Consider the following 24,409-nt stretch of genomic DNA (forward strand, 5'->3'; position numbering starts at 1 on the left):
GATGATGATGATGATGATAATAATAACAATGACGAGGACGATGACGATGGCATTTGACCCTCAAGCGGCCATCAGCCCAACTTAGAGCTTGTATTTCGGGACTTGTCAGTTTGTCCGTCTTTCTGTCAGCTGGTCAGTCAGTCAGTCTCTGCATCTGCCCGGAGCGTCCACTTAAAATTATTAGACGCATTTCTTTCATATTCGGCACATGTATGAAATAATATCTGGGTGTGAGTCAAGTCAAATAATTTGGGGATTGAAGCTAAAAGTCATGGGACACAAATGCATTTCCGAAATCCGGCAAATTAAAAAAGATTTTTTTTTTAACGGGAGAGAATAGAACAGACTTGTGCAGTTCCGGTATATGCTTTTAAAAACCATTTATTTATATACATACACACACTTCACCCTTTTCACTACCAATACACAACTGCATAATTTACTTCCATGCAACTTAACATCACCGCCGTAGACATACCACCTTGAGTTTTTTGGGGGTTTTTTTTTACATACCTTTTACCATTCTACAACCTACATACCACCTTTAATTCTTTATATACACTTTACGAGCTCCACTACCAAGTACCAACATAAGACCTCTATTTATTTATATACACTTGACCATACTCATGACCAACCAATTGACTTCTTTATTGATATACACCTTTCCATCACCGCAAGAGATGCACCATCTTGAATTATTTACACTAGCAGGGGTATCCGGTATTGCCCGGTGCTCTTCTAATCCTGTTGTCTTTTTTGAAGAAATCAAATTTTGTTTTGTTTTTCTTATTTTTGTGGGGGCCGAAATACTTCCGAAATAAATCCAATAAGGAATGGGGTCAGGGATCATTTAATATTACCTTTCACATAGCTACAAAGGCTAAGGCACCACAGAGCGATTTAACCCAAAAAGCGCATCGGGCCACAACCGTGGCCAATACGCCACAGGTCGACCGAACACGACCGTGGCCAACACGCACAGGTCGACCTGCTGGCCTGCCAAAATCGGGTGATCATGGCTGCAACACATGATCTTTATTTATTTATTTACCACCTTTACATACCACCTTTATTTATTTATATACATTTTACCATCACTGCTATTTATACATACCACCTTTATTTATTCATTTATATACATTTTACCATCACTGCTATTTATACATACCACCTTTATTTATTTATTTATTTATATACATTTTACCATCACTGCTATTTATACATACCACCTTTATTTATTTATTTATACCAATTTATTTATACCTGTGCGTGTTGACCACGGTCATGTTCGGTCGACCTGCTGGCCTGCCAAAATCGGGTGATCATGGCCCTGTCAAATATCATCATTGTATGGGCATGTTCTAGCCATATTTGTATGCAAACGAGTTTAAACTGAAGTCAACCCAAAGAACGAATCATGACCTTTCTTACAATGTACTGTATAATACCCAGGTTAATTTATGAAAGGTTCCTTCTAATTGTTGGAGAAAAGCCAATAGTAAAAAAGAATTTCTGGGCTACTAACCAGTAAATCGAGCCCTTTATGGGTTAAAAAAAAAAATCAAAAAAGAAATCCAATTATTTATTTCAAAATGAAAAAAAACAAACCTTTTGCCAAAAACACTCCCCATCACTCACTGATGAACCTCTGAAAGTTTGGCGATGATCCGTTTGGCCATCTCTGATAGTCTCTCTTATAGTATAGATACCATGTACATCATGGCATGCAGATGATCGCTCAGGATGGCAATGCAGCATGTTGCAGCAACACTGCTTTCCAACCTATCTGCAGTTCGACTGGTAATAAGCACTCATTGCATGCTTGTACCATGGCCGTATTCTCATGTATAGAAAACAGAGTGGATGTAGTGCGCTATCTTACCATCCTGAGCGATCATCTGCATCCCATTTTGCAGTATTTCTTCCATGCTGGGAGGGGTGTCTTTCAGGACAACAATGCTCTAGTCCACAGGGCATTTGTCAATCGGGTGGTTTGAGGACACTTCAACATCTTCACGACATCCATCCAACCTTGAATTATTAGCCCATGTTGGACTTAGTCCGAAAAGGGGGCTTATGGATTGGGTCTCGTCCGTCTGCAACCATATCTCGGAGATGTATGGACCAATTTTGTTCACACTTGGCATAAAGACAATACATGATGGTGTCCATATGCACATCATTTATTTTCGAGATCAGATCTAAGATGGCCGACTGGTGGTTATTATGTTACATTTTGTTTTATTTTATTTTATTGTTTTGTATACAAGATCGAGGCTCGTGTAAGAGCTAGCACATTAAACACACATTAGCACCTAAAACACAAAAAACATAAACGAACACATAAAACAATAAAGGGAGGGGCAGACAAGATGGGGAGAGAGAGGGAAGCCCACAAGCACTTATATATGCATGACGAGAGGAATACCGGGAAGAGATATGCATACTTCACACACGGGTCACGTACCTGTGGCGATCCCATACTTTGCATACATGTTGTATGGCTCGTGTACCCTGGTGTTTCCATTTTTTTTTTCATCCACTATTCTGTTTGAACCAACTTGATTTACTTATTTATTTATTTATTTACATCGACTTTACAATGGGAATTTCTCGGAAGACCGAGACAGACTTGGCTAAAGATGGTGGAAGAAGAAATGCGGGCAAGGGGGTTAACAAGGAGAGATGCAGAAAATAGGGCAAAATGGAGAAGATTGTCATGGGGACCGCAAGGCTAACCCCCGCTCGAGCAGGGAAAATGGCCTTAAAATGCATGTTGTGTTGTTGTTGACTTTACAATGTCCACTTCCAACATAACACCTTGAATTATATATTTTTACACACTTCACCATCTCCATGACCTCCATGCAACTTTGAACTATTTATTCATTTATATACATTTTACCATCACTGCTATTTATACATACCACTGTTATTTATTTATTTATATACATTTTACCATCACTGCTATTTATACATACCACTGTTATTTATTTATTTATATACATTTTACCATCACTGCTATTTATACATACCACCTTTATTTATTTATATACATTTTACCATCACTGCTATTTATACATACCACCTTTATTTATTAATTTATATACATTTTACCATCACTGCTATTTATACATACCACCTTTATTTATTTATATACATTTTACCATCACTGCTATTTATACATACCACCTTTATTTATTTATATACATTTTACCATCACTGCTATTTATACATACCACCTTTATTTATTCATTTATATACATTTTACCATCACTGCTATTTATACATACCACCTTTATTTATTCATTTATATACATTTTACCATCACTGCTATTTATACATACCACCTTAATTTATTTATATACATTTTACCATCGCTGCTATTTATACATACCACCTTTATTTATTTATATACATTTTATCATCACTGCTATTTATACATACCACCTTTATTTATTTATATACATTTTACCATCACTGCTATTTATACATACCACCTTTATTTATTCATTTATATACATTTTACCATCACTGCTATTTATACATACCACCTTTATTTATTCATTTATATACATTTTATCATCACTGCTATTTATACATACCACCTTTATTTATTTATATACATTTTACCATCACTGCTATTTATACATACCACTGTTATTTATTTATTTATATACATTTTACCATCACTGCTATTTATACATACCACCTTTATTTATTTATTTATATACATTTTACCATCACTGCTATTTATACATACCACCTTTATTTATTTATATACATTTTACCATCACTGCTATTTATACATACCACCTTTATTTATTTATTTATATACATTTTACTATCACTGCTATTTATACATACCACCTTTATTTATTTATTTATATACATTTTACCATCACTGCTATTTATACATACCACCTTTATTTATTTATATACATTTTACCATCACTGCTATTTGTACATACCACCTTTATTTATTCATTTATATACATTTTACCATCACTGCTATTTATACATACCACCTTTATTTATTTATTTATATACATTTTACCATCACTGCTATTTATACATACCACCTTTATTTATTTATATACATTTTACCATCACTGCTATTTATACATACCACCTTTATTTATTCATTTATATACATTTTACCATCACTGCTATTTATACATACCACCTTTATTTATTCATTTATATACATTTTATCATCACTGCTATTTATACATACCACCTTTATTTATTTATATACATTTTACCATCACTGCTATTTATACATACCACTGTTATTTATTTATTTATATACATTTTATCATCACTGCTATTTATACATACCACTGTTATTTATTTATTTATATACATTTTACCATCACTGCTATTTATACATACCACTGTTATTTATTTATTTATATACATTTTACCATCACTGCTATTTATACATACCACCTTTATTTATTTATATACATTTTACCATCACTGCTATTTATACATACCACCTTTATTTATTCATTTATATACATTTTACCATCACTGCTATTTATACATACCAACTTTATTTATTTATATACATTTTACCATCACTGCTATTTATACATACCACCTTTATTTATTTATATACATTTTACCATCACTGCTATTTATACATACCACCTTTATTTATTTATAAACATTTTACCATCGCTGCTATTTATACATACCACCTTTATTTATTTATATACATTTTATCATCACTGCTATTTATACATACCACCTTTATTCATTTATATACATTTTACCATCACTGCTATTTATACATACCACCTTTATTTATTTATATACATTTTACCATCGCTGCTATTTATACATACCACCTTTATTTATTTATATACATTTTACCATCACTGCTATTTATACATACCACCTTTATTTATTTATATACATTTTACCATCACTGCTATTTATACATACCACCTTTATTTATTTATATACATTTTACCATCGCTGCTATTTATACATACCACCTTTATTTATTCATTTATATACATTTTACCATCACTGCTATTTATACATACCACCTTTATTTATTTATATACATTTTACCATCACTGCTATTTATACATACCACCTTTATTTATTCATTTATATACATTTTACCATCACTGCTATTTATACATACCACCTTTATTTATTCATTTATATACATTTTATCATCACTGCTATTTATACATACCACCTTTATTTATTTATATACATTTTACCATCGCTGCTATTTATACATACCACCTTTATTTATTCATTTATATACATTTTACCATCACTGCTATTTATACATACCACCTTTATTTATTTATATACATTTTACCATCACTGCTATTTATACATACCACCTTTATTTATTCATTTATATACATTTTACCATCACTGCTATTTATACATACCACCTTTATTTATTTATATACATTTTAGCATCACTGCTATTTATACATAACACCTTTATTTATTTATATACATTTTATCATCACTGCTATTTATACATACCACCTTTATTTATTTATATACATTTTACCATCACTGCTATTTATACATACCACCTTTATTTATTTATATACATTTTACCATCACTGCTATTTATACATACCACCTTTATTTATTTATATACATTTTACCATCACTGCTATTTATACATAACACCTTTATTTATTTATATACATTTTATCATCACTGCTATTTATACATACCACCTTTATTTATTTATATACATTTTACCATCACTGCTATTTATACATACCACCTTTATTTATTTATATACATTTTACCATCACTGCTATTTATACATACCACCTTTATTTATTTATATACATTTTATCATCACTGCTATTTATACATACCACCTTTATTTATTTATATACATTTTACCATCACTGCTATTTATACATACCACCTTTATTTATTTATATACATTTTATCATCACTGCTATTTATACATACCACCTTTATTTATTTATATACATTTTACCATCACTGCTATTTATACATACCACCTTTATTTATTTATATACATTTTACCATCGCTGCTATTTATACATACCACCTTTATTTATTTATATACATTTTACCATCACTGCTATTTATACATACCACCTTTATTTATTTATATACATTTTACCATCACTGCTATTTATACATACCACCTTTATTTATTCATTTATATACATTTTACCATCACTGCTATTTATACATACCACCTTTATTTATTTATTTATATACATTTTACTATCACTGCTATTTATACATACTACCTTTATTTATTTATTTATATACATTTTACCATCACTGCTATTTATACATACCACCTTTATTTATTTATTTATATACATTTTACCCCCACTGCTATTTATCCATACCACCTTGAATTATATATTCATACATACTTCATCTCAATGACCTCCATTCACCCTTGAACTATTTTTTATATACATTTTATCGTCACTGCTATTTATACATACCACCTTGAATTATTTGTATATGTATACGAACATCACCATGATCTGCATACCACCTAAACAAATGTATTTATTATATACACTTTACCATAACAACTACAGAGAGTTATTTATTCACCATCTTCACTACAAACACACACGTTTGAATTAATTATTTTTTTGTATATACTACCATTTTGTATACACCAACATACAACATTAAGAATTTTTTTTATTAATATACATTGCCATCACGGATGCTGACATAGCATCTTGATTCATTAATTTATATATCTTTTTCCTTTGTACAAGTTATTTATTTAATATTCAGTTACTTAAAGGTAAAATCTACACTGCCCATTTTAAGGTGCACTTGGAGGTTTTGTCATTGAGGACATGCATTCTTGTTCTCTATATATGACGGTATTTGGAAGAACACCAAAAAAACAAGTGTTTCAGAATGTTCAGCCAACTGTGGAGCACCGACCATAAGGACATCAAGCAATTTTCAAAAAAACAAAACAAAAATGAAAACCACCACTAGACCTTACTTGGTATAATCAAGAATGTGGTGTGATTTAATTGTGATGCTAGCTGTTGAAAAAAAGATTCATTTGATATCCCTTTAAAATGTAAGCTCTTAACTATTGGGGCCCATTATTCCAGTGAAATGTCTTTGCTTTAAGCTTATTTTAGAATAGATTTCATTTTTGTTTCATATATTTCATTGTCATGGGGACCGCAAGGCTAACCCCCGGTCTTGCAGGGAAAATGGCCTTAAAATGCATGTTGTTCTTGTTGTTATATTTCATTTTGTGTTCATGTATGTTTTCATTTTATCTACCATTAATCTATACACCACAGTTTGAAGAGGTAGTTTATAAAGTAATAAATGATGAAGTACTGCAGGCTGGCAGGATATCTCAAAGGGGTTGTTTAGTTGGGATTCAATTCCCTGCGTGAAAATAAACTGTCATCCTGGTGCTTCACAAGTAGGGCATTGCATCAACTAATACACTGTCCTTTGAGGGTGGGAGGGACATTAAGCCAGCTGTCCCATCTGCCAGCATTCGCTGGTGGATGTTAAAGATCCCACGGTAGCTTTACAAAAAGAAAGGGCCCATTGTATGCCAGTGCCGTGGCCAAATTTGATACTATTGCCTAGATCCATCGGGAGCACAGCCATGCACTATAAAGATGCAAATTAGCAAACTAGGTGTTGCATACACAAGATGATGATGATGATGAAGTATGCATGTGCCATGAGCAAACAATACACACAAAAACGAATGCATCATCCCTTCTAAGTGATGTGGTTTGGGGCCACCTCCATATTTACCTCCGCCACTGAAGGTGCATGGAGGTTATGTTTTCACCTGTCTGCTTTTTTCTTTTTTTTTTGTATACAGAGTCGAGGCTCGTGAAAGAGCTAACATTTATCAAACAAACAAATCAAACAAACAAGCAAACAAAGTATATAAAAAGGGGAGCGGTCGACAAGATGGGGAGAGAAGGGGAGGAAGCACACAAACACAACATTTGAGAGCAGGGACATCGGGAGCATCGGGAGCTTGTCTGTTTGTGAACAAGATATCTCAAAAAGTTGTGGACGAATTCGTACGAAATTTGACAAAGAGGTAGCGTGTTTGACAAGGACGAAATGATTAGATTTTGGTGATGATCCGGATTCAGATCCGACTAGTATAATGTTTTAAGTGATTCTTCACCACTGGGAGATAGATAGGGCCAAAAACGACATATAGCAGGATATCTCAAAACGTTATGGACGGATTCAGACGAAACTTGGTAGACATGTTGGTGTTGCGCAAGGCCTGGAACACAGCATGTGGTTTCATATCGTTGTTCGACACGATCCGATTGTGTCGATATATTGCAGCGATTGATCAACGTGCAGAGGTCACTGCGCAAAAGAAACGTCAACGAACCATCGAGTGTTTGGATGAGTCTTTGATCAGAGAGCCAAATCATTTCACTTTCAAACACGTGTTCAATCAATTGGATCATAGGCAGTCTGACATGGAAAAGTTCGCTCTGGCGAATATGGTTTTGACTTTGGCATTCCCAACCACAATATCAAGAGGGAAGAAATCTTTGCCGAGTTTGAACTCCTTTTTGCTCAACTGTCAATGCATCAACCCGTATCCGTGGAACCCCAAATGACGTTCACATGCAATGACACTGTCTCTTGGCAATACGAGGATTGAGGAGGAATGGTGACATTCACATTTGTAAACCTGATAAAGGCACCGGAGTTGCAATCTTGAATAAAATCGATTACATCAACAAAATGATGGATATCCTCAAAGATGAAGCAAAATTCCAACAATTGGGAAGTGCAGCCGAACACGACCGTACGACCTCACGGGAACGTGCTGATGGTCACCATATTTTAGTATTGCATACTGGAAAATTCAGCACTCAAACAGTTAAAAACAGTAACTTTCCTGTTTGGAAAGATTTTTAATTTTGTTGAGACTGCCAGACAGGCAGGGTAAAACAATTCATCTCACTCCTGTCTATACATTCACGATCGGGACAAATTCAGAAGCAAAGTACTGTTAAACTAGAGTCCCTGTATAAAGAGAGTTGCGCCATGCGCTGACCCGAGATTTCTGGTCATGTGATTTCGTGGCGCCATTTTGTGTCTAACTTCACCGTGCGTGAACGTCAGCTTGGTACGGGAATGTTGTTTATTGCCAAACAAAATGACTGGTTGTTCTGCTTTTGGTTGTTCAAACCAATCTGGGAAATATAAGATGTATAGATTTCCAAGTGATAAAGTCAGAAGACAAATTTGGGAAGCGAAAGTCAGACGAAAGAGCTGGAAAGCGATCGACTCCTCGAGACTCTGCCAGGTAGGCCCACGCCGCTTGATGATCGATGTTCAAAAGCAATTCTATCTGCTCGGTTTTTTTTTGGTTGTCTGTCCGTTGAAAACCCTTTTAAAGGGAAGTGATTTGTGTTTGTTTATAATCTTCAAGGAGCTGACCAAAAATGCATTTCCGTGGGAAGAACCCTGCTCAATTTTTTTCGGGTAGTCCTAGCGGACCGCATATTGTCATTAATTGATGAAATGTCCCGGTACAGTGACATTGCCTGGTCTGCGGTTGGGTAGTCTGCGGGCAATGTCACTGTATTTTTTCAGAGGGAATTAATTTTGATTTTATAGGGGTGGGAAACCCATGGTCCGTTTTGTTTTCAGTTGTCTGTCCGTCCATTCAAAACTTATTCCGAGGCAAGTTATTTTTTTGGTTTAAAATCTTTAGCCTAATCGGCAATCATAAAAGCAATTTTAGGGGGGGACCTGCTCAATTTTTTTGCGGGTTGTGCAGCCATCCATACGTCCAAAATTTGACGAGTTATTGTTTGCTTTGTACAGTGCTCATGCGTCTTGTGGCATATTTGCTCAAATATTTCCCACCCCGGGATTTATGGCCAAATTGTAGTGATGGAAGATTTTGCACATTGGACAATCCCTATATATTTAACCTGGTGACAGCTATCGTTCCCAAAACATACAATATTTCTAGGTGATTAATGCAGTAAAACAGGTGTATTTGTGTACCCACATTTAAAACTGGCTCAACTTTCAAAAGCTGTTATCCCTGTTTGATATCAATATACATGTGGTCGATAGAGCTAGCGATTTGTCTGGCCATCTTCCGGAAGATTGTCCATGTGATTTTCTGTTGTGGAAGTACTAGTACATGACAGCTCATTAAAATTAAACTGTGTTGTGTTAGAATAAAAATTTCAATAAATAAATACATCAAGGACACTCATTGTATGATTGCAGGAACATTTCGATGTGAATCAGTTTGAGAGGGGGCGAGCTGATGACAAAAAGAGGTTGAAGTGCTCTGCAGTTCCAACAATATTTAGCTACCGGAAACCCGTGAAGCTGCGCAACTCCCCCAAGAAGCGTGGACCGTCCAGAACTGAGAGACTACATCTACCAAACTTGTCCGACCACACCTACTCCACTCATGAACGTATTGACTCCTCAAATGAATCTCAATGTAAGAATTGGTTTATTTATTACAAAATCATGGCAGGACATGTTCAATCAATGACATATTTTAAACGATTACAAAATGACAGGCATGTGCTTGTCTATATTTGTATAGCTCTTTGAACTATAATTGTACGTTCAGATTATGATGACTATCCTCCTGTTGCCATTTTCTTTTTACATTATTCTAAATATTTTGCAAAATTAAATTGTAAAAAAATTGTGTTCTATTTAACGTTAAGTATAAAATTATCTTTCCCGATTACAACATTTATCTACAGAATACTGAGCAATTGTACATACCAATTTTCCAGTTGGCCATTAATTGTATATGTGCTCTTTTGTAGCTGAGAGTGAACCTATGGACACTGATACACAAGAGGGCCAAGATACTAGTGATTCTATTGAAGAACGGCTGCTGAGATTGGAGGAGAAAAATAAAAAACTGAACGATCAATTGAGGAAGACAAAAAGAACAGCAAGATCAATATGCAAAGCAAAGTTGAAACAGGAAGCTCGATGTCGATAAAACGAAAGTTGTACACTATAGAAATATGGCAATACCACGTACAGAATTTGTTTTAAGTGTGTTAGACTATATGTCGGCTGGAAGTCCTACACCGGAATTGCTCTCGGCACCCTTTAAAAAATATTGGATATGCCCACACTCCTTTCTAAAAGTTATTAAAATTCAGAGAACGACAGCATTGGTTTGTCTTACTTATAATGTTAGCTCTTATATGCAGTGTTGGCTTGTAATATGCATTGCCATACCACTTTTAATATCACCACACAGCTCTTTTTCACAGCAATAGCTGAGTTTTTGACAAAACAAATATCACCTGTATGTAATAATAAGACTAAATATGTGTAGTAAATTTTTTTTTAGCAGGTTTAGAATATATCACCCCATATCGCGAATGTACATGTATATCTAATCCGACACACTTAGACACAAAATGGCGTCCAAATTTGAGTTGACACAACTCTCTATATACAGGGACTCTATGTTAAACTACATGTTTGCTTTCTGGTTAATGTCGCGATTTGTGTTCAAAATAAACCATTCAATTGGAATAAAGTTGTTCCTCGATCATAAAACTGATGTTCACAGACAAACAGACAAAGTGAACCAATTGCTTAACCCTGCTTTTCGCTTTGTGTGTGCGCGGGGTAATAATTTATCATGCAGTGTGATACATTTCACTTCTACAACTGAACTTCTCATGCAAAGCGACCAAGGGAAAATGTAGAGCAAGTGTGGAAGAGAAAAACAAAATGATGTCGATATGCAACAGCTCATCAGAATGACAAGCACGAGACAAACATATTGATATAATAAATAAATATTCATAACAGCATTATAATTTGATATTTAAGGCTAACAATGATTACTTGAATCATTCATTTAAATATTAACAAGATGATTTCAACACAAGAGCAAAACATTTCATGAGATCCACTTTTATTGCCGAATAATGGTGAAAATGCTGCTTTCACAAAATAATGTCTCATCAAAGTCGTGGATAAATTTTCATGTTGTGACAAGGATTCTGTCGGCCTTCGGGTGTAAGTTAATCAGGAAAACATGGTTATTCTGCTTAAATTTTGCATAAAAGATCAATGAAGATAAAAGTACAAAATTACCCTGCCGTGGGAGGAGGAAAACCCCCTTCCAGACACTCCACCCCCCTTCCAGACCCACCACACCACTTACAGATCCTCCACCACATTCAAACACCTTGCAGACCCTCCACCCACCTCGCATAATCTCCACCTTGTCCCAGACCCACCACCCCCATCCAACCACCTCGCAGACTCTACACCCCCTCCCAGACACATCACCCCCATCCGTTACCCCACGGAACCTTTCCATCGTACTGCTTTTTCTTCTCTCAGTCTTGGGAACTCTGCTATTGGGATGATACACCAAAGTGAGAGGAATTTGCTCGTTATCATCAGGTTTTGTTTTTTGGAAGAAGACAATTTTGTCTGTTGATTGGTCGGATATGGTTGAGAGCATTTTCCACAAGTGTGAAAGGACAGCCCCGATCTGTGAAGAACTGACACATTTCACAAGCTCAATTTATCTATCTCTCTCCTCTTCCTACCTCACCCATATCCCCCTTTCTCTCCCTCCTCTCCCTCCCCCCCCCCCCCACCCCAATTTCACCCATCTCTCTCCCTCCCCCCTCCCCCCCCCCCCATTCTTCCCTTTCGTTGTTGTCTCATTCTATCTCCTTCGTTCTTCTTCTTACTCTCCTCACCTACACCACCACATCACTCATGACGTTTCACTCCAAGCAATACGTCACACATGACGTGCGCACCTCTGCCCAATCGGTGTTCCCCATTCCCACAACGTCAGTGATGACATCATTTACAGAAGTCCTCTTTTATCAACCCCCGACACATTATCTTTCTCTTTTGCGCCGACGAAGGGTAACACCAGAAAGGTCAGCTTCTCTTTTATTCACTGCGGATCAATTACCATTGAAGAAATTTTACTTCTTATTGGTTTTAAGTGCTTATGAAGGCTAGTTTTCAATTGTGTGTTCAAGCTTGCATTGGGGTCAATGGCTGGCCTATTACTGTTCCAATCTCAACCTCCGCCTTAGAACGCAAGGTACACAGCTCCAATTTCCATATACCGTACGTGTTCCAGCATTTTCTACTCGTGCCCTTGTTATGAGAATGCACACTGCTGTCCTACTGTCTTGTTCTTGTACAGGATAGGTGTGTAAGCTCCTCCATGAGCCTTGGATCACAGCAGAATTTAAAAAAAGACAATTGTACAGTGTACACTGCATTGAAGCCATTTATGCAAATATAAACATATCTGGTGTCATTCTGGTGTCGCCATTTTGACAATTGCACGTTCATTTCAGGTACGGATGTTATTTTCACACAGCTTCACTTTGGCTTCCACGGATTTCAAGCTTATTTATGGAGCGTACAGATCCAAGTGCTGGTGTTTTTCAACCAGAAGAGGAACGTGTTTGAAAAGAGCATAACAAACAATGAAAGCTTTGAAACTTTTGTATATTTTTGGGAAAGGTATGTTTGTTAACTATTGCAACTGCGTTACCAATATAAACACATAACATGAATACCTTAGGAATAGAAAAACACCCTCAAGAATGCAGCAAACCTTTTAAAGCACATATTTAGTAGAAATTCAATAATGCTATGATAAAATATTAACAACTAGCCGAAAGCACCCGGCGTTACCTGGGTTCTTTTTGAATGAATTTACTACTATAATTCAGCTTTTACTCGCGGCCGTAGAAGATTGACTACGATAATTCAGCTCAGCTTTTAATTGCAAAATGGGCCCAGCCCGGCCGAGGTGGGCCTCACCCGGCCTCGCCACCTAGCCTATAACCTTCCCGGGGCCTGTCCCGACATTTTTAGTTCTTTTTGAATGAATTTATTACTATAATTCAGTTTTTACTTGCGGCCGTAGAAGATTGACTACGATAATTCAGCTCAGCTTTTAATTGCGAAATGGGCCCAGCCCGGCCGAGGTGGGTGGGCCTCGACCAGCCTCGCCACCTAGCCTAAAACTTTCCCGCGGCCCGTCCCGACATTTTTTGTTTTAGAGGTTTCCACCTATCTTTCACCGTTCAGGAGATTAGTGCGTGCAGACAAACAAACAAACAAACAAAAACTTTCTTTTGTATATATAGACTAGCCGAAAGCACCCGGCGTTGCCCGGGTTCTTTATGAATGAATTTACTACGAAAATTCAGCTTTTACTCGCGGCCGTAGAAGATTGACTACTATAATTCAGCTCAGCTTTTAATTGCGAAATGGGCTCAGCCCGGCCGAAGCGGCCTCGACCGGCCTCGCCACCTAGCCTATAACCTTCCCGGGGCCCATCCCAACATTTTAAGTTCTTTTTGAATGAATTTACTACTATAATTCAGCTTTTACTTGCGGCCGTAGAAGATTGACTACGATAATTCAGCTCAGCTTTTAATTGCGAAATGGGCCCAGCCCTGCCGAGGTGGGCCTCGACCGGCCTTGCCACCTAGCCTATAACCTTCGCGGGGCCCGTCCTGACATTTTTTGTTTTAGAGGTTTCCTCCTATCTTTCACCGTTCAGGAGATTAGTGTGTGCAGACAAACAAACAAACAAACCAACAAAAACTTTCTTTTATATATATAGAAGACAGATAGATAGAAGATGGAAGATAGATAATGCTAAAAATAATTTTAAAAAAACTTCTCATAAACTGTGCTGATCGTACATCAGAGTACGAAGTGTAATCAACACAATAGACTGAACCAAAACAAGTAGGGGGATAAATTATAAATCAAAAGAGGTAGTTTTAACACTGTATGTTTATTGAGAGCAGCCTCATCGAGAATTTGTGCCCAGTTTTGGTCACCACAGCTTTGGAAGGACATAGCTGCCATAGAGAAGGTTCAGCGTAGGGCTACTAGATTGATTCCGGGCCTAGCTATACTCGGCTGTGAGGAACGGCTGAAGGAGACAGGATGTTATATATTAGAAAGGAGGTGGTTACAATGGGAAATGAAAGATGTTTAAGATAATGAAGTGAATGGACAAAATAAATGCAGAATAATTATTTAGCACAGTAGACAGTGATACGACTAGGGGCCATAGCCTGAGAGTAAAGAAGAGGAGAGGTAAGACAGTAGTAGTAAGGCAGGGGTCCTTCACTTAGATTGTAATTGATGCAAGCAAGTCTCCCTGGAAGGGTAGTTGCAGCAGAAACAAGAGATACGTTTAAATTGGAATTAGATAGGTACCCATAGGCATTGGAAATAGAGGGGTACAGGGACATTGGTAGGACTTCTAAGTAGACCGAGTGTGGATGGGTGATTGTGTACATCTGTGCTGAGTGTGATGTCTGTGAGGGGGTCTCACCAAGGGATAGCATGTGGCCGGTGTTGTATATTCTGCACCCTAAACCCACATTCAACCACCCATCCTTCTCCCTCCTACCACCCATCTTTCTCCCTCCTACCACCCACCCCCTCTCCCCCCAAAAAAGGATTTCCTATTTTTTATGTTTAACACCCTTATGAAATGCCTGAGCCAGCCACACTTTTATAATCCACACTCCTCCCCCATTCCTCCAATGAAATCAAGGCGTTTTGACGGATTTATTCAATCTGTTGTTGTGGCACAGGCATGAAGGGCCGAGTGGACTCCTGCATTTAATTGCCGTGTTAAAGTGAATTTAACGCAACGTATAATGATTTGGCACCCTAACTTATACGTTATGTTATTGCGAAATTGGGTATGGTCTATTGAGTTGCTGTATAACAAGGGATGCATGTTTGTGTACATACGAGTAAAATAGTGAGTTTCTATGTATTTGGCTGGTTGTTCCTTGTATATGTTTCCAACCCCCGAGACAATTCCCCAAAATTTGCTGTACCTCATTATTTTCACGTGTGAAAGGTCAATGTTACAGAAAAAAAAATTAATGCTTAATTAAATTGATATCAAGACAAAAATTAACAACACTTTGAAATTTAAAGCATCATACCTCAGATGCCACCCCCTCCCTGGCGTTTCCTCAACGTTGGGGAGAAAGACAGACCTCGGCCTATGCCTCCGCATTTTAAGGTCGATACTCTGTCAGATATTCAATCAACTGCATTGCATATAAATTAATATAAAAGGACCCACAGTCTCCGCGGGACTACACAGAGTGTAACAAGTAGTCACACGACCCAAAACGGCCATAAACCATGAAACAAGGCCATTTGTCCCATGATTGCTGTGTTGCACTCCCTGGTTTATTTTTGCTACAGTTGCAATCAACAATCATCTTGATGATTTACAATTGTCTAAATAACCCGATAGTGAATGGGTAACATAACTTGTATATGTATAGAATGAAGAACTAGTCTTCCTGGTGAGACCTAGTGTTGATCTGCGTCGGCATATAGGTAGGACCATAGATTACATCAAAAAGACGTTTATTGTCCGAGGTATGTGAACTGCTGTGGAAAGCAGGGAGAAGCTCATATTTTTGGGCATTCACCCTTGATCAGGGCAAATTCTTCAAACTTTCCTCGAATGCAGATAGATATGAGCCTTCACCAGTAAGATTAGTTATTCATGCTGCAAGAACTATATATTCCATTTAAAAAGAAAATGAACAAATATTTTCATGCTCTGTATAGAAATAATGCACTGCAAGAAGAGGAAAGCAAAGCAAAAGAGCAATTGAAAATTTCTCCAATTCGGTAAAGCAGCCCATTAAAAAAGTGGGAAAAATGCTTCTATCGTTATATAATTAAGCAAGGGAGCCTTCCAAAGTCTCGACTACAAATATAGATTCAATTTAGAGCAAATTAAAATGAATACCATGCAAGAGAGAATAAAAATGAATTCCAATGTCTGAAACGTATAGAGCTACACCATCATCATCATCATCATCATCACGATGCACGATGTCCTATGTAGAGCGTTTGGGCTATCGAAGTAGTTATTAGGCTACACTCCTGGTCACGGCATCACTCCGACTCAGGAAGTAAGGGCAGAAATTTTGAATTTGTTCATGGTGCCGGTAATAGATCGCCTTCTCTTCGCAAAGGACACCGTGGAATCCTTAACATTCATCCAATGAATGCTGACAGACGGGATGCCCTTTTAATGTCCATCCGAGGAAAAGCACACAATTGCTGAATCACCCTGCCTGTGAAACACTGGGATGACGGTTTATAGCTGGGTTTGGATTCAAACCCAAGCAAGACCACTTGGAGGTGAGTGTGCGTACCTCTGGGTCATCCTGCAAGCCCAGAGCTACATCACAGAGGTGAAAAAATAGGTGCATGTGGATGTAGATGCAAAGAAAAACAAAAGCATGAACTCACATCGACGAAATGCCCCATCATGTGGCAACGGCGACATCGGCTGTTTGTTGCACCTTCTATACAATCTTGTGCCAAATGTCCAGGATATCGACAGAGATAGCAAGGCAGGAATGGGCATGTGACCCGCAAATGGTCGAGATTGCCACATACGTTACATCGAGGCCGTTTCTGCAGTGGAGAAAAAAAGAAAAATTAAAGATCATGGAATGTTCATCACAGGTTTGGCAATGCTCAAGGGTTATTACAATGGGAAAAAATTATATAATATTTGTATACATGTGCAGGACACAAAAAGAAGACCCAATTATGCCTCTCACCCATAATTGGAGGTATAACCAATCAGCTCCAACGTGATCAATTACCCCAGGTGGCTAGGATTTCCATAAACTAACACCCATGCTCTTCCAGCCAAAGAAATCTGCACAAAGGAACCAAGAAAAGCTGCACGAGGTAAACCCTTTCCTGGTTCAAACCCGACCTGGGTTCCTCTGCAGCTGCAGACATTCACAGATAGCACATACATGAGAATCCCAATGCTAAATGCCACCGGAACAGTTTCATCACTCGTTGGCGAGTCGTCAGCGACAGTGTAGATAGAAACGCGCACCACCAAGGCTCCCAAGCATGTCACTAACACGTGCAATGTCAATAGCAGTCAATATATAAATGACAAGAACCAATCATGTCTGTGCTACTTGTGAATGTCAGCAGCTGTAGAGGAACCCAGGTCAGGGTTGAACCAGGAAAGGGCTTACCTTGCGTAGCTTTCATTGGTCACTTTATGCAACTTTGTTTGGATGGAAAAGGATGGGGGTCAATATATATCAACATCCAATCATATCTCTCACCCATAATTGGTGGGAGCAACCAATCAGCTCTCACGTAATCATTTATCTTCAGGTATCCGGGATCTTTATAAGTAATCCGCTTCCTCATCCAGCCAGAGAAAGTTGCCGAAAGCAACCAAGAAAAGCTATACAAGGCAAGACCTTTGTTGTTTCAAACCCTACCCGGGTTCTTCTATAGCTGCAGACATTCACAAGTCGTACATACATGAGAAATCCAAATGCTGCACACCCCCTTCGGCCACTAGACCAGTTTCACCACCTATTATCAGTTTCACCACCGATTGGTGAGTTATCAGTGACAACGTACAGAAATGTGCACCACAGAGGCGTGACAAAAATGTACCACATACAATACCAATAGCATTCATCACATACATATCAAGACCCAATTACGTTTCTCACCCGTAATTGGAGGGGAAACCAATCAGCTCTCACATAATCAATTATCCTGAGGTGTCCAGGATTTTTGTAATTAATCTCCCTGCTCTTCGAGCCAAATATAGTTGCCTAAACCAACTGAGAAAAGCTACAAAGGTAAGCACTTTGTTGTTTAAAATCCTACCTGGGTTTGTCTACAGTTGGTGTATGCCTCAAGGACAATGCAGGACATCAGTTTTTCATAAAGAAAAAAAAAAGAACGAGAAAGCATCTCAAAATACAAAGCCTGTCTGCGTATGTTTTGTACTCAACCCACACTCGACAAAAACAACAGCTAAAAAAATGTAAAATCAATGAATTGGTGTTCTCCATATTCTTCTCATAAAGGTTTGTTGAACATTTTATGCCAAAAACTCAAGTGGTAAATAAATAAACACAGAAGCGTTTACAAAACCCGGTTGTCTTGTGCTGCACGGCGGATAGACTAAAAGGCCTATTTGTACTTACTTTGACTTTGCCCTTTGACCCAAACTATTAATTAGACTTCTCCATATTCCAAAAATAAAGGTTAGTTGAAAATTTGATGACAAAAGCTCAAATGGTATGTTATGGCATGGACGGACGCACGCACGCACGCACGCACGCACACACACACACACGTTACCATTTATTTCTGTCATACCAACTGGGTATTCTTTAGCTCACCATCCCAATTCCCTTGAAAGATCATGATAAATTACTACTGAGAGATTCAATCACCTTGTTATCAATCATCACGTTGTTCTGATGCATTTTGAACATCCCAATCAATTATTTTCTTCTCGAAGAAGAAAATCGCACTGAAGGAAAATTTTTGACAGGTTGGACAAAATCAGCGCCGATATAAAACTAAAACCAATTCGAGTATCGCTGCAAAATCTATTTCCTGCCAGTTTTCATTGCAGGCTAATCTCACCCTCAGCTGTGCAGATATTGATGAAAACTGAATACATCCAGTAAATAATTTGCATTTGGATATAAACTCTTGACCCTTGTTTTTAGGTTCATAAAACACTAATTTTGAAAACTATATCCGATGCAACATGCACAATGCACATCCTGGTCCATGAAGTACAACGGCACAAATTGGTTTAACAAAATGCAGATAATTACCCGTGAGGTCCATGTGTTAAATGCTGCTACGTATTTTTTTTTTCCATGAAGGCCAATTCGTGGCTTTATACCTGAAGAAGATGCATTAGATAACAGGCAATAACAGCCAAGCAGAAAAATAAATGCAACCAACCACAACATGTGCGGCATTCCATTTAACGCTGGCAGTGAAACTGTGAAAGGTTTTCCATGATTTAACTCGGTTTAAATGCGTTTACATAGATTTCAATGTCTCATAAAACCGGCCATTGACACTGGAAAAGTTTGGCAGCCCACAGCAATCCGGCCACCATAAACGGTCCAGTTTCAAAGCTGGGTGACTTTTAATTTCACATGCCATAATACTAAGCGCGTGTACAAGCGTGAAAAAGAGCCAAGCGGTGGTCCAAACTCCTCGATTTGCCTATGCGTTTCATTTATCTTGCCGGCCGGCTTGAAATGTTAACAGCCTCATTGCTGGCAATGTTCCCAGGTTCTGCCTCATAAACGAGCACAGTTAACCTGATCAGCCTGAGAGCCGCAGACTTTCCCATTACATAAGGCCCAAAAGTTTCTCAGCTGTAGAGGACACCAAGCCTAGCCTGCATTCTCCTGCAAATTGCCAGTACCCATAACTATTTATCTCCTGTGTGACAGCTTCAGGCCTTCTCCATTTTGAAAGAATTTTTCTTCCTTTACCTGATGCCCTACTCCCTTTGCCCTCTCCACACCCCCACCTCCTTACCGCCTCTACCCAACCGAAACTCCCCCACCACCCCACTCCGCCCCCCTTTATCCCCCAACCCTACAATAGGCTCTTGCTCTGGATTATTTTCTCTCCCCACAAGCCTGTTTTTATATATTTTTTTCACATTCATTCGGTTCAGCACGGCAAGTTATGTGCCATTTCAATGACTCCTCACGGCCTGTAGCCATGGCAAGCACCCAGCTCTTACTCCTTTTATTTTGTAACCTTCTGTATCTCATTTCTGCAGAAAGATCTGTCCTCATCTTGGTTTGGCAGCCTCCATTTCCTGAGGCACGCAAGGTTGGTTGTCCTGGCTCTTCACGACAGGCCGAGTGGCAAGGATGGATTTCTTTGGTACTGTGGCTGAGGCGGTGACAGCTCATTGTAGCAACCGCACCCATCGAGTCCAGTGTCACCATGAGATTTTGGTCAAAATCAGAATTTGTCACTGCCAGCTGTAGCTCAAATCAGAGCTTAATTGTGATCCATGCAGCCCTTATTTTAAGGGGATAAAGATCATTAAGAATTTTCCTCCTGCCATACATTGTGGATTTTATTTGCAAAATACTTATTTTACATGCTTAATCCAGCTCTTGCTCTTAAGTAAAATGCATTTACAGAACATCAGCAAAAAATGTGCGTCAAGGAGAAAGAGGAGGGTGGCGAAAATGTTAATAACTATCAATATCATTATGTTGTAAATTCACAAAATTATATTCTTTAACTTTCAAGGGTAAATCGTTTATTTGTTAGAATTTTATTTGACGGATCATTAAAATGCAAAATTAGAGATGCACATCATCTTCACAGAGCACTGTTCTCGTAAGGAAGAGATTCAGTAACCCTTGGGAGGCTCATATTATCAAAATTAGTATTTTTATTGTTTTTAATCGGAACTCTGCTGAAAACCCCTGGGGCATTGAGGTTTTCACAAATGTACAAGCAAAAATTTGAAGAAAAAAAAACATTTGCAAGCACTTCATTGGCTAAAAAATGGAGACAGTTTCAACTGGAGATTGTTATTTTGCAGTGAGCACGACGCGACGACATTTTGCATGTCAAGACATTGATCGAACAAATCAACTCACAATGCACAACAGCCATAATCAATGTGATATTTGTAACGATCAACATTTACATCACCACCTCAAAGGTAAAACTAGTTATCGTCATAAAGCCAAAAAGTCACATTTACTAGGACAGAGCTGATGGAAAAGACAGCAGTATGACATTATGCATGAAGGACAATGAAGGTGGCTATGCCAATTGTGGTATTTCTGCAGTGGAAGACAAAGGTTAAAAAAAATACAGCCACAAATCGTAAAAACACACACAAACAAAAAACACAGAATAAATACACAAAACTAGAGTTCATAGAACTCCTTATACCACACCATCTTGAGAAAACAAAAGGACATGGGCAGGTTTGCGAGTGATGAATTTGATTGGTCGAGATGTAAAATGGCGTAATACTTTGTACAAGTACTGCTTATCGAATGGTTTTTGAAAGTGTCAATAAGGCGATTTATGTTCTACAGTGTTATTTTTTTCAAAAGTTTACTGCCGTCTTTTACACCACCTCATGTTAAATTAGCTATTTGTGCCTGTTCTTTGTGTCCTTTATAATATCCGTAAAAACAGTAAGTTTCCTGTTTGGAATGATTTTCAATTTTGTTTAATTGCCACAGGTAGACAGAGTAAAAAATATATCTCATTCCTCTCTACGCATGCGTGATTAGGACGAATTCAGAGCCAAAGTACTGCAAAACCGCAGTTTTATTTTCTGATTCATGTTCAGATTTGTGTTCAAAATATAACGTTCAAGTGAAATGAAGTTGTTCCTTGATCATAAAATGACGTTTGTCGACAGATAGACTGACAGACAGACAGACAAAGTCATGGTTCTCACTGCCATGGAAGACCAAATTTCCAAGAGTTTTCCAGGAGTTTTCCAGGAGAAAAAAGTTTTTCCCATGACTTTTATCATACATGTTTTATATACCAGTAACACTGGAATAAAGACCAACAATAAGATGGAAACCATGTAGGTTTTCTGTTTTTCCATATTCCATTGGATATTTGAGTAACACATGCTAAATCGTGAGTTACTGTCAGCACTTGCATAATTTATGCAAGAACTGATGTCGTGCAGTAAAACTACCACGTGAAGCACACTGATCTGCCAGACAGCCCTACAAGCTCTTGCCATGCTTCTCTTTATCTGCACTCTCTTAATCTTCTGGACGTTTCACCCCTCTGTTATGTGCCGCAGCTGTTGTGGGCTGGAGAGTTGTTTACAGTGGAGCATTTTCAATCGCCAGCACAGGTATCCTTTAAAAGGCCTCGCCTGGCACCCCCATTTTGCGTGAATGATTGTATGCTCATGGCAATTACATTTCATTTATTGTACGAAGTGGGTTTTCATTATACCAGATGGAGAGTGTGCTTTATTTATTTATCTGCCTGTTTTGGTATCCATCTATCTATTGACCTGGGATTCTCCATTTTCATCATACTGTGCCTTTTTATAATAAACTGCAATGGTGGGTCACCACGCAAAACAATACGTTTCATGTGGTGATGCGCCATCGCAGACTTTGCATGTGAGAAATAATTTTGGCTCGGCTTTGGTAAATTCCTGGCGGAAGTTAAAATTGGTAACGTTCTCTTAAAGAGACCAGCAGAGTTAACAATTCCGACTGGGGGAACAGCAGATTGTATTTGTGCAATGTTCTCGATTTTCCGATTTTCAAGGAGTTAGACAAGTTTCCAGGACTTTCCAGTGCTGGAAAATGCTTTCTCACTTTTCCAGTACTGTCAAAGCAGTTTCAAGGTCTGTGCGAACCATGCAGAAGTGGATAGGTAGGTTCTCCAAATCGATTCTTTCAGAGAGACTGTGAGTATGAGACTTGAAAGACATGTTACATCCCAAAGACATGCCATATCCCAGATGTGACCCAGCTTTTGATCTTTTTCAGGTTTGTTCCGGAGAAAGCAGCTGCTCTGTCTGCCCATGAGATGGGGTATCATTCAGTTTAATGCAAAATCTGAAATGCATTGGTCGAAAAAGGGTGTTCCAGAGAATTTTGAGAGGTTAATTATGGAAACAACAAACAAAACTGGCCCGCTGATGATGACTTGGGGCACTCGTAGCTCTGCTGAGAGAGGAGGTAAAAATATACCATTAAGAGGTATGTATCCATTGTAGGCAGGGAATAGATTAGCATGATCAAAATGGAGGGATTCATGGATGTCACAGGAAAAAAAGCTTGGCAAACAGGGAGATGTTAGTGTCAAATGACACATGATGATCGTATGGTATCCATGGAAACATCCACGCATGGCTGGCAGACTTCCTTTCTGGTCGCAGTCAACGTGTGGCCATGAATGGAATTCTCTCTTCTCCCCTTCCTGTTCAGGCTGGAGTTCCCCAAGGCAGTGTTCTGGGCCCTGTGCATTTTCTGGTCTTCATTAATGATCTCTCCGACTCTCTTATAAATCCTCTCTATCTCTTTGCTGATGACTCCACTCTCTGCAGCTCCATATCCTAACCCTCAGATCGGCAGGCAGCATTTAAATAAACATAAATGTAAATTTCACATGTGGAAAAAGTAAATACACCCTTGGCTCTAATAGGTGGTATTGCCCCCTTTGGCAGAAACAACATCAAGTAGGCGTTTCTTATAACTGTCTACCAGTCTCTGACATCGACTGGGAGAAATTTTTGCCCACTCCTCCATGCAGAATTCTTTCAGCTGTGCGATGTTTGAGAGCTTTCTTGCATGCACAGCTCGTTTCAAATCCCCCCCACTATATCTCGATGGGATTTAGATCCGGGCTTTGACTTGGCCATTCCAGAACCCTCCATTTATTTCTTTTCAGCCATTCCTTGGTGGATTTACTGGTATGTTTAGGGTCATTGTCATGTTGCAAGGTCCAC

General features: G+C 38.1%; 1 protein-coding gene and 1 long non-coding RNA gene across 3 annotated transcripts in view; one reads left to right on the top strand and one right to left on the bottom strand.

The window, feature by feature from the left end:
* Nucleotides 1-24,409, bottom strand: part of LOC137432531 (zinc finger CCHC domain-containing protein 7) — a 487,923-nt gene that overhangs the window by 177,853 nt on the left and 285,661 nt on the right. For both annotated transcript variants that reach the window (XM_068124553.2, XM_068124552.2), the window contains exon 6: nucleotides 17,365-17,532. In XM_068124553.2, coding sequence (XP_067980654.2) covers nucleotides 17,365-17,532 — 168 coding nt within the window. The remainder of the gene's footprint in view (nucleotides 1-17,364; nucleotides 17,533-24,409) is intronic.
* Nucleotides 9,144-11,486, top strand: LOC137437778 (uncharacterized). The gene is made up of 3 exons (XR_013624314.1): nucleotides 9,144-9,346; nucleotides 10,288-10,510; nucleotides 10,851-11,486. It is a non-coding gene; the product is annotated as an uncharacterized LOC137437778 (long non-coding RNA).

This window comes from Myxine glutinosa, chromosome 8 (genome assembly GCF_964187855.1).
Source record: "Myxine glutinosa chromosome 8, kmMyxGlut1.1, whole genome shotgun sequence".
NCBI classification, from domain to species: Eukaryota; Metazoa; Chordata; class Myxini; order Myxiniformes; family Myxinidae; genus Myxine; species Myxine glutinosa.